This window comes from Nesoenas mayeri (assembly GCF_963082525.1).
Source record: "Nesoenas mayeri genome assembly, chromosome: 3".
Taxonomy (NCBI): domain Eukaryota; kingdom Metazoa; phylum Chordata; class Aves; order Columbiformes; family Columbidae; genus Nesoenas; species Nesoenas mayeri.
The window spans coordinates 58,048,406-58,064,242 of record NC_137544.1 but is presented as its reverse complement, the minus strand read 5'-3'; the positions used below and the strand labels follow the sequence as shown (position 1 = coordinate 58,064,242).

The window sequence follows — 15,837 nt, the reverse complement described above, 5'->3', positions numbered from 1 at the left end:
TTTTCCAGACTTTTTCACAGGCTCTGATTCAATTCAGGGAACTTGGTGCAAGGATATATTGCAGACTATCATGAGTTTTACACCACATAACTGGGCATCACATACACTAAGCTGTTTTCCAGCTCCTCTGCAGGTAATAGTTTCAAACTGATGATTTTATAATTGCAAATACGGAGAATTTACTCTCCTAATAAGATCCTTTGCCTTTTGCTGGTTGGTGAGATTCTTTCCCTATCCAGACTACAGTAATCTCAAGTCCCTATAGAATGCAGTGTGATTGTAACATTGCTATTCATTCAGAAACGCATTAGCTTACCCTGGAGTATTCTAAGGCCAGGTTTGGCCCAACATACTTCCATCGGAAGTATGATCTTTTAAAAATTAAAAAATAAAATAATAAAAAAAAGTTAGAGAAGCCTTTTTTTCTTGTGGTAATTTGTCATGTAGCTTTGTTAGTGACGAAAAAGTCACTGTCGTGTCACGGTGGAGCAACAGCCCTACCTTGTAGGTTTGTATTGCGCAAGGAAGTAGGAACTCATAAGATACTAAGTCAGGCACAGGTTTGCCTGTTGCAGTGTTTTATTCTAGGCTCAGTCACAGCAAAGCCTACTTGATTTCAGGTATTCTTCAAACAGAATAATGTACCTCAGGAAAGCCGGTTTAACTTGAAGAAGAATGTGGAAGAAGAATACCGCAAATGGAAGTCTATGAACACCGAGAATGAAATAATCTCACACTTCTCTGCACAAGGTTCATCCCCACTTTTCCTTTGTCTCCTATGGAAGATGTTGTTAGAGACTGATCACATTAATCAAATTGGCTACAGGTGAGCTTAAAATATGTGCTTGCTCAGAGTTACTGCAACAACATTCTCAGTTCTGAGAACATAGGCCTTGTGCATTAACTGCTTCATTAGTACTTTTTTTATTAATTCAAAGAATGCACAGCATGGAAAAAAGGAGTGGAGCTTGGTATTAGCAAGCATATCATCATAATTGTGCAGTGTTTAAGATTGTTGATACCACACAGAGTCTTCCTGGTAAGGACAAGGATATGAGGAGGTGTTGGGTTAAGCAGCTTATTTGTAATGGGAGTGTTTTAGGCAATCTGAAACAATAAACAGAAATATAAAGCATTTATTTACCTAGCCTTTATACATCAATAAAGGCCAAATATTTTTATAAAAAAACCAAATGTTGGATTAAGATGAAAATTTATACAGAAGTAGTCCTACATTTTTACTTGTTCACAGTAGTAACAGCATCAGCTCTAGCTGTGAAAAATAAATTCTTTTCAGGCCTTGTTAGGTCTGTTGAAATAATTAATATTTATGATAGCATGTGTTACTCTTTGGTGCAATGAGGAAATGCCCGTGTTTTAATGCTATGGTTATATTAGAATGCATACTGCAGCAAAATGATGCTGAGTTACAGAAGATTGTGCTAAATAAAAATGCGTAACTAAAGCATGGGTTCTTGACAGAATTCTATACGTAAGAACTGGTGGACTTGCAACATTTATTCTGATTATTATCCAGACTTAGGAATTCTGTTGCTTTAAAGGTGGGGTTTGTTTTTTTGGGGTTTTTTTGCTTTGCTTTGGGGCCTTCTTCATTTAATAACAGGAGATTTTTTTTGTCTTTTTTAAATTTTTTTTTTTTCAGATAAATGTATTAAAACCCACTAACTCTTATACACCCGTCAAAAATGTATTGAGAACAGTAACAGTTACTTGTTGCCTTCTTTTTTTTTTTCCTTCTTCCCTGCCAGAGTGTTAGAAAGAATTGGGGCCAGAGCTCTGGTGGCACATGTCAGGACATTTGCAGATTTCTTGGTGTATGAATTCTCTACCTCTGCAGGAGGCCAGCAGCTCAATAAATGTATTGAGATTCTCAATGACATGGTGTGGAAATACAACATTGTAACACTGGATAGGCTGATACTGTGCTTGGTAGGTATGGCCTTAGGAGATAAGATGCCGGTTCTTCATGCAGATTCTGTTTTTTGAGTCACTTTTGTAGGAGCAATCTTTTTAAACATGCAGTAGTTTTAAATAGTCACTATTTGCTAACCCAATAATCAAGTAAAATAATAGATTACTTCTATAAGCAACATAAAACTTGACATTTTACATTTTTCTTTTCTCAGTTATCTTATGGTAACCATTGAATTGATATTATTAAATGTTGTTATTAGTGCTTTGGGTTTCTGACCTCAGGGCTATACAGTTATTTCTGCAGCTTGAAAAGGTAGAAGGGGTATGGCATTCCGTGATTCAGAAGCAAATGCAAAATCTTGTACCCATTAGAGTATACAATCTTGGCTTAGAATCAGCCTGTTTCGTCAGAAAAGTAGGAGAGAAATAGTGTTTGGCATTCTCTGTCTTTCTAAGTTATCCTACAAAGTGAAGTAGAGTTTACTTGGAGAGAATGAAATTTTCTTTCAGTAGTTATCCTTTACTTCCATTTTAAAATCTCATGTTAATGTAAAGCTGGCTGTTTGAATTTTAGTTTGGTTTTCAAACTGAAGTCCAAACATGTCAGAAGGGCCAGAACTTTGAAGCAATCTTAACTTCATTAATTGGTTGTTTTCAATAAAAGAACTGACAGCCAAAAGAGAACTACAGTTCTTGGAGAACATGCTGTCACTGGTGAGTTTGTAAGACTTTCTGCCCATGGAATAAAAAATGTGATGGGTACTTTTCTCAGAAGGTGATGGAACCTGCGTCTGTTCTGTCTCTTCACTTGAAAAATACAGTTGAGGGTCTATATGTTCAGTGTGAATTTGTCTGCAGATACACCAAATATGCAGCCAAATTTTCTAGCTAGTGTTTAGGTGTTATAAAGCAAACAGCAGCGCCAACTCTAATTCCATGTTTTCTGATCCATTTTGTTTAAGGCTATGCGTAGTCATGAAGGAAATGAAGCTCAAGTCTGTTACTTCATAATTCAGTTACTCTTATTGAAGCCCAACGATTTCAGAAACAGAGTGAGTGATTTTGTGAAGGAGAATTCTCCGGAGCACTGGCTGCAGAATGACTGGCATACTAAGCATATGAGTTATCACAAGGTATCAAAGCTAATAAAATGCTTTTATTGTAATACTTTCTGTGGAGATGAGATCAAGCAAAGAGTCTTTGTCTGGTAAATGACAGGACAGCTCTGTCAATTTTTGGAGTTACTTAGTAAGTAGTAATTTATTTGGGATAGTATTAAAACCAAATAATCACTATGTTTGTGTAATAACGCTAAAATTATAATGCAGTGATATTCAAAGATGGAAGCAGCTAAAGAGTTGGTTGGAGATTCATTCTTTCTTGCTCATGTAAATCCAATCATTTTAAAATCTTGTGTTTACTGAAATTCATTTAGAAGAGTTTTTGTACATGAGGGAGAAGGTGTTTCCTTCTGTTGTTTTATGACTATAACAATAGTTAAACCTGCATTTTCTCCTAATTGTTAAAGCTTCTTCCATCTCCTATGTGGCAAGAACATGATATCGTGAAATGTTAGGGAAGGGGATTGCTGAGATTTTAATGCTGCTGTAAATACAATGGCTTCTGATGCCTAGAAAAAGACGTACCAATGGAAGCTTCTGTCAAAAGATAAAACAACACTGAGATGAAACAGATACAAATAAACTCTCGTGTAGCTGAACACATGCAATCTAGTTCTGATCCAGAAGCTATTTGGTCTGTATTAGCCTTATAGTGTCTTAACAGTGTCCAAAAGTGTGAGGGTGGCAAGGAAGGAAATGGTATTAGCCTGGGAAGTGCTCTGACGTGGCTGGACAGTTACTAGAGCCAACCTGGCATGTAGAAATTTCAGTCACAGGTAAAACACTACAAGCTCAGCCTTCGCCTATGCTCATTGGGTGTGTGGGTACACTCCAGTTCTTTGCCATGGACTTATTACATGCATATTATAGTATTTCTACTGTTCTGGTTCAGTATATGATGCAGAAGCATTCAATAGTGCTGATTTTCCCTAGGTTTTCTATTAAAATGCTTGACAAGGAGTACAGAAGTGCTGGCTGCTTTCAGCTTTGCCTTGGTATGCTTAATGGTCTCTTTGCCCACTTCGAGCGGTGGTGAAACTTTGTTTTGTTTTGTTTTGTTTTTTTCTGAAGAAGTTGTTACCTAGTACTTGTTTCCCTCAGAGTTGAATTTTATTTAGTAAGCTTTACAGTGAAATCACCTCACTGCATTTATGTGTGATAAGGAGGGATATGAAGCGTCTACTTAAAGCAACGTAGATGCTGAATGTTTGATGAGCTGCTTTTAAGGAAATAGCTTTCAATTTTGTTGGATTTCTTTCCCTCCAGAAATATCCCGAAAAGCTGTATTTTGAAGGCTTGGCAGAGCAAGTCAATCCCCCAGTTCAGATCCAGCCCCAGTACCTACCAATTTATTTTGGAAATGTATGCCTGCGCTTTCTGCCAGTGTTTGATATTGTAATCCATAGATTTCTGGAATTGCTTCCAGTGTCCAAATCACTAGAAACATTATTGGATCATCTGGGAGGTTTATACAAATTTCATGGTAAGTTCAGTGAATTTTAACCCACTAACAGTGAACTTGCTTTTATTCAGGTAGTTCTTGCTAATTCATGCTTCCTTCACACCTTTCCCTTTTATTGCCTTCTAGTAGTAAGTACTTGGACCAATGTCCCAACAAACTTTCTGTTACCAAGACTAAAACAGCTAAAAAGCAATTCCTCCATCTGTCCTTGTTTAAGATTCAAATAATTTACCTGTTTCTTCTTTTCACACTTTTATTACTGGACTTTTATCATATGTTTTTGTATAGATTACATTGCTATGTTATGCTCAGACATTTTAGAATATTCTTTCTTTACTGAGTCTTCATACCTGGATTCTTCCTATTTAGTATATTTTATACAAACAGGTGATTTAAATGATTTACCTAAAAATATATTAGTATTATCATTAAGATACGAACTGTTAGTAATACTGACTTTCTTTGCTTGACTTCTGCTCTTCTGCACACACACTAAAGTATATGTACAAGTTTATTTTGATTGAAAATCAGTTTTGTATAGTGAAATAGAGAATGAGAGTCAATTCCATATGTGCCATTTTAAAATATATACACTTTACTCTTGTAGAGCTCTTGATTTTGCTTTTATGTTTGCCACCACAAGCTTAAGTGAATGCTCGAAGTTACTTCTGGGTGTTGTTTTTTCTTCTTGGCAGACCGTCCAGTGACTTACCTGTACAACACTCTTCACTATTACGAGCTGCATCTCAGAGAGCGCCCAAACCTCAAGAGAAAACTTGTCCATGCCATAATTGGCTCTCTCAAAGATAATCGCCCACTAGGCTGGTGTCTGAGTGATACTTACCTCAAATGTGCTATGAATGCCCGAGAAGAGAATCCGTGGATTCCTGATGACATTTACTATTGCAAGCTCATTGGAAGACTAGTAGACAATATCCTTCTTAAAGTTTGTATTAAGTAAACTCTGCCTGTGTCTTTTAGCTTTGTTTCATCAAAATATAAAGTTCAATTTCCATTTATACAAATATGAAATAAAGCTTAGTCTTTATTTAGCCGCAAATAGCAGTCTAAAATCATGTTAGTTTACTTCAGTGTACATTTTTTTCTGTTCTCCACAGGGACTGAGCTACACTAGTAAAAATATGTTGAAAGATATGGTGAAAATACAGTACAGCTATATAAATATTTAACTATTTAATGCATCACTTAATACAGATACTGATGTTTATACATTCCAAATTGAATTCTGATTGCTGCATAAAATCAGCTTGATACAAGGCATGAATATTTTTAAAAAATGTAGAAAATGAGATTATTTGCAAGCAGTGCCGCATTTAATACAATGTATAACTGGCTGTGTGTAATTGAAGATCAGTATATGTGCTGTTAGCATCTGCGGAGAATCTGTTTTTTAGGAGGGTAAAACCAGAAGCTATGGTTTTAACACAAACCTACATTTTCTTAATTGCTGTCTTTTATTAGCTTTTACAGTTGTGACTACAGCTGATCTAAATTTCTGTGGAAACAGCTGGTAAACTCCTGCAGCTGTGTTCTAGAGAATAGCGCTGGTGAAACCTTCCTGGATGTTGTCTTCTTTCTGGGTCAGATTTACAGGAGTTGACAAATTTTCTGGATGTTTTGTGTCGTCCTTCAGTCCTCTTCCCCAACTTGCCTTTCTTTTATGTGTAACTTGAAAGAAGTTTATTATATCTCTCTAAAGAAAGCTAAAATTGCATAACCCCCTGCTTTTATGTAGAAGTTAACAGTGTGTTTGAAGGTCTTTTCTATCTGTAGCTCAAATCAGTTACTCTTGATTTGGAAAGTGGAATATTTTCAGAGACTAAGCAGGTGCTAATTTTGCATAAACTGTCACCCCCAAAGTCTGCTAGAATATCTTATGCAGAAGTAGTGGCTTCAGATTATGCAGAGTAGAAAATTCCTGTTATTTTTGTTGTCTTGCCTTATAAGCAGATGGTGAATGAGATGGTTGGTGTTGTTTTTTCCACCTCTTAGTCAGGGAAATTTATCCTCTGTATGACCTTGTGTGTGTAGTGTATGCATAGCTATGTATTCACACAATCCTTCAGTGACTGAGTATCGTTGCCATATATTCATACTTTTGTCCATATACCCTATTTTTGTGAAGTGCAGTTGTTTTAATTGTTCTCAGTAACTTTTCATTTCAGTTCAACTTAGTATGTGCAGTATACACATAAACATTTTTAAGTAGCCTGCTGCTTACACTGGCCCTTGTTGGGGCAGCTTTTTTTCCTTAATCCTTGTCACCTATGGCAGGCAAATCACCTGGGCCATTTCCGAATTGTGACTGGAGGTTCAATGAGTTTCCCAACCCCGCTGCCCACGCTCTCCATGTCACCTGCGTGGAGCTCATGGCTCTGGCTGTTCCAGGGAAGGATGTGGGCAACGCGCTACTGAATGTTGTGCTGAAGAGGTATGTTGGCTCTCTGAAGCTGTTTTCTGCAATATATAATACATTGTTAGAGATTCCTAAGGTAGTCTGTGATACTAATTTACTTTAGGTTTTATACGTTTTTAGTTAAATACTTTCAGTTTTATGTGTAAAGTATTTTTGGAGGACTAACAAGGCTATAGGGATCAAGCAGAAAAATCGTGTTGGATTTCTGTGCTGTAATGGATTGTGTGTGCCTCAAGAACAGATGATTGGGCATGATCTCCTTTAAAGACAGAAGAAGACCTCACACATGCAAAGAACTTGTCTGGTGGCAAAAAGGCTGGAAAAAGCTTTTTCTCTTTTCAGCTGTGCTGGAAGGAGAACATTTCTTCAGTTAATATTACAGCATCTTTGAACACAAAGAAAGGGGACAGAGTCACTGGCAGGACACTGCGTTCTTCTGATGTAAAATCAGAAGTGCTTTGAAACAGAGTGGTGTGCCAAGGCTGGCTTTTTGTCTCGATGCATTAAGTTTGACCCACAGATCTGTTTCTTGCTCAGCCACTGTGGAAAGAACTAAAGGAAAAGAAAGGGCCTAGTATTCTTGTTGTGATTCAGGTGCCATCTCTGAGCAATAACAAACTGAAATGATCTGTTTTCAGCCTCATTCAGCTTAGTACTCTATTATTATTCTTAGCTCTATTTGGGGAATCAATAAAACCTCTTCAGTAGGAAGAACAGTGTGATAACAGGCTTTGAAGCTAGAAACGCAAAATCATGCCTGAACAAAGTTTTGCAAGCAACATCACATTGGTGTTTATACCGTCTGTTGGCTCTCCTAAATACCTCTATGTGTATAGTTCTCTCAGCTTGAGAAATATTGGTTGCATAAGTATACCTTGTCTTTAGGTTTGTGAGAAGCACAAATTGCAATAGTGAATTTTGAGCTTCAGTTTTCTTTTTCTCTGTCTCTAGTCAGCCCCTGGTGCCAAGAGAAAATATCACAGCTTGGATGAATGCAATTGGACTAATTATCACAGCCTTACCAGTGAGTCAATATGTTGTATTTTAAAACAAAAAAATTTCTTCTTCCCTGTAAGGATTATCATCTTTCTATAGTAAGCTGTAAAAATTTCTGCAGTTTGCAATGTGGTAGCCAACATTTGTAGATTCCACAGATAGCTATTCAGAAGGCTACTTGCATGTTTGAGAAACACCTACTCCAGCATGGAAAAATTGACCAGGTTTTCTGGTTTTCTATTATGCTTTGAGGTTAGGGTTAAAAGAAGTAAATCACTTCTATTTAAAAACATAGTTAAATGCCACGTGTGTATTAATTGAGAACTGAAACTATGAAATAAGATCATCCGTAGGGGGTTCTGATGCAAAGCTAATTTTCTATTAATGTTTGCACTTGGTTATCCTGTATGGGTTAAACCATGTAAGTGATATGTGCCTACAACAGCAAAAGCAAATGTATGCAGTATTAGAGTTTGTGTATCTGTAGAAACTTTGATCTTCTGAACATAATGACTCTTAGTACCTGACCAGGACTGCCTGAATAATTTTGGTCTTCCTTACCTGTTGCTTATATGTGCAACAGTTACCCTTTCCTTACAACTTCCCCAACAAAATGGTTCCTTTCCTTGGAAGACTCAATGATTCTGTAAGAAAGCAAACATGGATTTAATCCTTATTATTTTTATACTTTCTTATTACTCTTACTGTTCCCTCTCCTTGCATTTTCATCTATATTCTTTGACTTCTCTACTTTTTTTTTTGTTTCCTATTTCCTTCTTGGATTTTTGGTCTGTTTGTAGCTGTACTCAGAAAAATCAGAAAATTCTCAGTCTTCTTCCATTAAGGCTTTTTCCTCTGCTCTGCTTCTTTTGGGGGCATTTATATTAGCTAGCTAAATAAATAAGTTCATGAAGTATGTCTTGATACCACAGCCTTGAGTGTGCTACATCCACTAACATGGACGCTTTCTGTATTGTGCTTCTCAATTTTCATATTTGTCAGACAGGGTAATAAACTACCATGTAGTTGAAAACATTTTAGAAATGCAGTAATCGTAGAAAGAGTTGAGGAAGCATTGTCTTAGATGGTGTCCTTTCAGAAGCAATTCTGACTTTCTTTTTCCCCAGGAGCCATACTGGATTGTTCTCCATGATCGCATTGTGAGCGTTATCAACAGTCCCAGCTTGACGTCAGAGACAGAGTGGGTTGGTTACCCGTTCCAGCTGTTTGACTTCACAGCGTGTCACCAGTCTTACTCCGAGATGAGTTGTAGCTACACTTTGGCTTTGGCACATGCTGTCTGGCATCATTCTAGCATTGGACAGCTTTCTCTCATTCCTAAGTAGGTGTAATGATATTTGATGATTTAATTTGTCTTCTAAGTTCCAAGCATATTGTAGATAACAAAGCTGTACCTGTAGCACTAATACCTGCAAATATGTCCAGGGGAGCTCCAAAACTCGCCAGATAGATCACAGGGTTTTTATCCAGCTCCCTCTTCCACCAACCTTGTTATCTTGTATCCTTGTTATCTGTAAGCTTCAGGGCTTTTGTCTAAGAGAGTGACTTCTTTTAATTACTTTTTTTTAATCTTGATTAGCTTTTATGCTTTTATTAATTTAATTTTTTCTTAAAAGACTGCTGTAGCATATTCCTAAAGCATCCACTGTAATCTGTAAGTGTGTCCTTAATTCTAGCAAGTACACTCCAGCTGCAAGTTGAGATGCTTTGCTGACTGAAGGATATGGTAGTGGTCCACTTAATCATTAAAGCAAGTAAAAAGTACCACTGTGTTAAGAGGTTGATTAGACTTTCCCCAGTACCATGCTAGTGAGAGAACTAACAGACTTCACTTAACTAAGTCTTAAAATATTGGACAAAAATGAAGGTGCTATGACATATTCATCTCAATCCTGAACAGGTTCCTCACAGAACTATTGATACCCATAGTGAAAACGGAATTCCAGTTACTCTACGTTTACCACCTTGTTGGGCCTTTCCTACAACGGTTCCAGCAGGAGAGGACACGGTGCATGATAGAGGTAACATCTAGCTCTTGCTCTACTTCCTACAGTATATACAAAATGCATGCATTTCTTGAAGACCTTGCTGAAGTCTAGATAGAAGCTGAATGCAGTGAACTGTAATGTCTTATTTCTAGAAGACTCAAATCTTGTGCTAAACTTTCCTAGTTTTTTTACTAAGGTCTAATTTTTCAAATTTTGTAAACACTTACTCAAACCATCTTCCAGTCAATGACGTTCAAGCACTGATTATGTAGCATGTACCAAAATACCATTATTGCACTTAGAGGAAGTTAACTTGCGAAAATGGCATCGTTTAATTATGCATAATGGATGAGTTAGACCTGCCCATTTGTCCTGGCAAGAAAGTAGATAGTCAGGAATCACAGATACTTAAAAAGCAAGATCTATATTTATTACACTATTTATTTCTACTCTAAAGCATTTTAAAAACTGTTTTCATTTGGGGTGGTCTTTGTGTCTGTGGAAACAGATTGGAGTGGCATTTTATGAAATGCTCCTGAATGCGGATCGGTACAGCTCACACCTGAACTACATGGATCCTATATGTGACTTCTTGTATCATATGAAGTATATGTTTACAGGTGACAGTGTGAAAGACCAAGTAAGTAAACAGCAGATAGTTACATTTTAATTATCTTTCTTCCTATATAGCAAGTTAATCATTCTATGAGTTGTTTTTAGAGGTAGCAGTATAACAAAATGCTTAACAGCTGACCAGTCTCTACATGCAAATTAGGAAGGTGGTTCACCTCTACAGATTCTAAAGCTTTAGATACAGTAGACTGGGTACCTCAAATTTCAAAATTAATTTCAGTAGTCTGAAATTTAAGATATAGCTTGAGGGTGCTTTAAGTACTACTATGAAAGCAATCACTGAAAATAAAGCTGTTGGATGTTTTGTAACTTTTCCTCATTTCAATCTAGACCTTTTAATTTTTTGTCTAATTCTGATTCATTGATATAATTTGACATGTGACAAAAGCAAGAATGCATCCATGTTCAGTGAAAAATCGTTCAGTCTGTTTGGTTTATAGCAGTATGCATTTTTAAATTGTCACGTGTGAATTGTTTTGCAAAGCTTTGGTATAAAACTGTTATACCAGAGAGGGTGTTTTTTAAGGTTAGTTATCAGGAGAGATCCAAAAGTTAACATGGTGAATAAAATATTAACATAAATAGCATTATTTACTGTATGTTTTTCCTTTTTTCGTTGTGCTAATGTGGTGTTTGTGTACAGAAGTGGCATATGTCAAAATACTCCTGTTTTACCAAATGCATTTCTTTTTTTTTAAACAGGTTGAGAAAATAATTTGTAATTTAAGACCAGCTTTGAAACTTCGGTTACGCTTCATAACACACATCAGCAAAATGGAACAAGCTGCTGTTCAGCAACAACCTGTCAATAATGGGTCGCCAGCACAGCAGCCCAGCCAAGTGCCTGTCAATGTTGCATTGCCGGTAACACAGTGAAGTGGAGGGTTCTGCTGGCCTCGTTGTGACAGCTTCTTTCTGGTGCTGATCCAGGTGAAACATCAGCTGATCTGAAATCTGGTCTGCTGTATAAAAGGAAAGAGAACCACATCCAAGTTTCTGCTTCGTTTTCTTTTGCATAATGAAGTTATGTAACTCTGTGCATGCCAGTTTTCTTACGTGTTTATATCAGACACTAGATGAGGGATATGTGGCCTTTCTCCGAAAGCACCAAGTAGACTCTGCAAGCAAATACATGAATTTCTGAAGTGTTTACAACATCCCACTCCCAATCCTGGTTTGAGTCATCTGGATTTTTCCTTTCTTTCTGTCTGTGATACGAAAGGACACTCAATATATGTAGCCTGGTAGAAAATAGCCTTTTAAAATTTGGGTTCCGCCTTATTGAAAATTTCTATTGTTTTTGTCCAGCAGAAGAATTTAAATTCTTTTCGTCTTTTCAGCAGACAAGTTAAGCACTTATACAGAAATGCTCCTAGGCAGAGATTGCATCATTGTATTCAGTTAATTATGACATCTTCCCAAAGACTGAGAATGAGCTTTTGAAAATACCTGTAAATTTTGTATGTACAATTTACATTTAACAGGTGAGCACCAGGGGTTTGATTTAGCATCAATTACTAGACTTTTAGTTTGCTACCCAGAAGTTGTCTCTATTGAGTCTATTGGAAGTCTGCATATTCAGTTCAAGATGTGCTGGTTTATATTTTATCTTTCCTGTTTGGAAAATGGTGTAGTTTTTTATCAAGTCAATCACATGAATTTTATTGATATCTTCTTATATTTTAGATTTGTATTATATTCTACTTTAAGTCTTATGTGTACTGTGTTCAGTGGGTTTTGGTAACAGTGGAAAGGCTCAATGTTTTGTACATATTCATCTTATTTGACGAACTTTTTTAATTAAAAAAACCCCCACTGTATTAGTATTGTTAAGTTTGTTTATTTTTCATACCCATTGCCTTAAATTGACCATCCTTCTCTATCAGCTTTACAATAATGCCAGTTTTAACCTGTTACAAATAGAGTCCAGATCAGTAAGGTCAGGTCGGATTTGTATCTCTCTGTAAAAATTTCACAGTCATGAAGAGGAATTGTTGATTCAACAGATGGAAGGTTTTCTTGTCTGTTTCTGAAGGACGGCAAACCTGGATCGCTGGAAATTGCCGTTGTTTGAATTGTACATGGATCCTAAATTCTGCCAAGTGTATTAATACTTTGAGTAGCTGGGAGCTGTGAGTACTCTTCAATGAATGATGGAAGAACACGTTTGCCTACTGTATGCTGTATGTTTGGTTAAAAAGGTCTTGTATTCCATTCCAGAGTCAAGTGACTCTAATACAGTTGGGTTTGATTTTGATAACAAGATGAACATAGGTGGTGTCCAAAAATCCAGCAGATAATTCCCATAGGCTTTCTGGGGCAGACCTGAGAAGCAAAATTCTGGTCATGGGTTTGCAGACTTCTGTTGATAATGGAACTGTGTTAAGACTTCTCTTCCTGAACAGTTTTTGGAGCATATGAATAGAAGAGCCTGTAGAAAGCGCATATTTCATGGCTGTGCAGCATTCATGTTCTAACTGAGCTAATGCTGACACCACTGGCATCTTTTTGAATTGTCATACTTCATATTGAAATAGTGTTGGTGCTTGATGTGGGACCCAGAGTGTCCCTATTAATACTTAAACCAGCACCTGTTTGCAGTGATTTCAGAGAGAGTGTTGGGGAAGCTGGATAACTATCTTCAGAAGCAAATCACGGGAGCTGTTGGAATTTGTTAAAGTTTTGGATATTTTTAGGTTTGCTTTGCTTTTTCCCTTTCTCTTGTAGGTCTGGAAAACTGAATTTGTTAGTGCTGTGGCAGGCAACAGTGGCATACAGAAGCATCTCCCTCCTTTGGCTCTGCGTCTTTACTGCACGTACAGTTATGGTAAGATGCTGACTGCGGTGTGCTGGCCTTGTGCTGTGTGGAGGTGATTTGTCACAGCTGGGCTAGCAATAGCAAATCATTGAAAAACTTGTGTTTCATCAATACATGTGAACTTTTGACTTAGAGCTTAAATGCTGTATATCCCACCAATACTGCTATGAATCAGAACCCCGAGCCCTCGCTTACCTAGCAGAGTTGATGATTTACATGGTTTATGTATTACAGAATGCAAAGGGAAGATTGTATCTTCCTCTGAATGTGCACACTCGTTCTCTGCAAAACTTGCCAAGTGTCTGAAGGCACTAAACCCTCACTGGTTGGAATAAGGTCTCTCTTCTGCTAAAATCTACACTTGCATCTTCAGCATTACTGTTCTAAAAATGAATTCTTAATGATCCTTTCTTTGAGTTAAATAACTTACACTTTAAAACCCAGCTAAGCAAATTCACTTTCTAAAGTACTAGCACAGCAAGACAAAATTCCAGTGTAATTTCAGACTTATGTTTCTAATTGATTATGGCTGTCATATGGTTTTTAAAAATACTGCATTTGTCTCTTTGCTGGCACTCAGCAGTTGTGAGCAGTGTGGGGGAGCTTAAGTCTAAGGCTTTGGGTTTGGCTTTTGGGTTGTTTATTTTTTTTATATTCCAGATTGTAGGTAGCTGGTATAGAATGGACACAATAGTACCAGGCTCCCCCCACCTCATCTGACTTTTATAGAGAATATTTATTAAGACTTGGAACAGCCCGTTATAATATGGCTGCCTGAGTCTACAGGTGCTTAGAAAAAATTTGAATTCCTTCTTTAACCACCAGAGGGAGGTTTCTTCAAAAAATTTAATCTGAGCCTTCAGCTCATCATCAGTATAATGCAATGTCCTGAACACTCAGCTCTTCCTGGGATCTACCAATGTTTTGATCAAAGAATTAACAGCTTAGAAGCCATATTACACTGCTGTCCTTGATGTTTAAAATATGCTTTGTTGTTTGTCTTCTTCCAGCAAGTTTGCTGGAGGACTCCCTAGAGCTATGGAGTTTGCAAAATCTTCCAAACAAATACAAAGATTTTAAAACTTTCAAAATTCTCACAGATTGGTTTTTTTAAAGCAAATCACTTGATGCATGCAACAGTTACCAGAGTTGGTGAGAGATTTTTGTACTTGATTACCTTAAAAAGTAAGCAATAGATAAGAACAGTGTATTTAACTTTGATTTTTAGCGCTAAAACTTTTTAGGATTTGAATGAATACCTGTGGCTTGGCAGACTATACCTGAGGTCATGCAGCCTTTTCTGAAGGTGCACCAAGCGAGGACAAGATCATTGCAAATGGCAGCTTTTACTGTTGAATTCATCACCACACCTACTGCTGAAAGTAACCTTACAATAGTGAGTGAACATTTGAATAAAATCATCACACAATGTTTAACTTGCAGTACCCTGTGCAACTCCAAAGGGTGGAGAATGTTTCTGGTGTCCACTGTGACTTTGTTCCTTCAGGAAGTACCAGTGTAGTAAGGCATGGACTTCTTTGTCTGGTTTAGGATCCAGAAACCCCACATGGAGAGGTTCCTGTCCAACCTGTCTTCACTCATGCATCTGCTATTAGCAATGGTCAGATAGACACCACTGTGTTTCTTCATCCTTTCTTGTAATCATTTGAATCAAAAGAAAAGTCTGGGTTTTTTTTTTCCTTTTTCCTTCCCTTCCCTGTACGTCTCTCCTGTATCAGCTCTTGTGAATTCTAGTGCTGTTCAGATCTGGTCCTTCACCTCATTAGTGTTTCGCACACAGACCACTTTCCGAGTTGGTTGTGTGCATCTGATTTCAGATTTAATAGGAGTAGGTTGTTCTAAAGATAAGTGGGCACCTTCTAATATTTTTCTCCTGAAATGTGAGGGAATCCTGCCTGTGTCCTGGTGAGAGGAACACAGTAGGTTCCTGTCAGCCATCAAAGGCAGAGAATCGATAGTTCTGCCCTAACCCTGTTTTGGCACTGAACAGTCCCAGGCTGCTTTAGAGTTTAACTTTTTAATTAAAAGCTGAATTGCCCACACATCAGTGCTGCATGGGAAATGTTTAAAGCAACACAGATGCCTTTGAAGCTTTTGAGATGCTTGAAGAAGGAGAAACTGAGGGAGGCTGTGCAGGCACAGGATAAAAAAAAAGACAATATTTTTTAATAGTTCCTAGGTACATAATTTCATACACATTGTGCAGGGCTCTGATCCTTTCATATGAAGTTTGATGATACAGATTTAAGGTGAGACTCCATTAATGATTTTTGCTCATAAGAAGACCTACATAGACTAATGTAATGCTTTGTTTGGGTCAGAATTGTTTATTGTGGTAAAGGAATTGTTTATTGTGGTAAAGGGTTTGAGATTTATGTTTGGAAAGTGAAAGTAGAAAATATTGA

General features: G+C 37.2%; 1 protein-coding gene across 5 annotated transcripts in view; it reads left to right on the top strand.

The window, feature by feature from the left end:
- The window catches only part of MED23 (mediator complex subunit 23), a 38,865-nt gene extending 26,210 nt beyond the window's left edge, over window positions 1–12,655 (top strand). For all 5 annotated transcript variants that reach the window (XM_080342972.1, XM_080342970.1, XM_080342969.1 and 2 more), the window contains 12 exons: window positions 9–133; window positions 621–826; window positions 1,770–1,950; window positions 2,898–3,068; window positions 4,323–4,539; window positions 5,214–5,450; window positions 6,805–6,970; window positions 7,907–7,979; window positions 9,079–9,293; window positions 9,873–9,993; window positions 10,469–10,600; window positions 11,296–12,655. In XM_080342972.1, the coding sequence (XP_080199098.1) occupies window positions 9–133; window positions 621–826; window positions 1,770–1,950; window positions 2,898–3,068; window positions 4,323–4,539; window positions 5,214–5,450; window positions 6,805–6,970; window positions 7,907–7,979; window positions 9,079–9,293; window positions 9,873–9,993; window positions 10,469–10,600; window positions 11,296–11,469 (2,018 nt within the window). In that variant the 3' untranslated portion in view covers window positions 11,470–12,655. The remainder of the gene's footprint in view (window positions 1–8; window positions 134–620; window positions 827–1,769; window positions 1,951–2,897; window positions 3,069–4,322; window positions 4,540–5,213; window positions 5,451–6,804; window positions 6,971–7,906; window positions 7,980–9,078; window positions 9,294–9,872; window positions 9,994–10,468; window positions 10,601–11,295) is intronic.
- The last annotated feature ends 3,182 nt before the right edge of the window (window positions 12,656–15,837 follow it).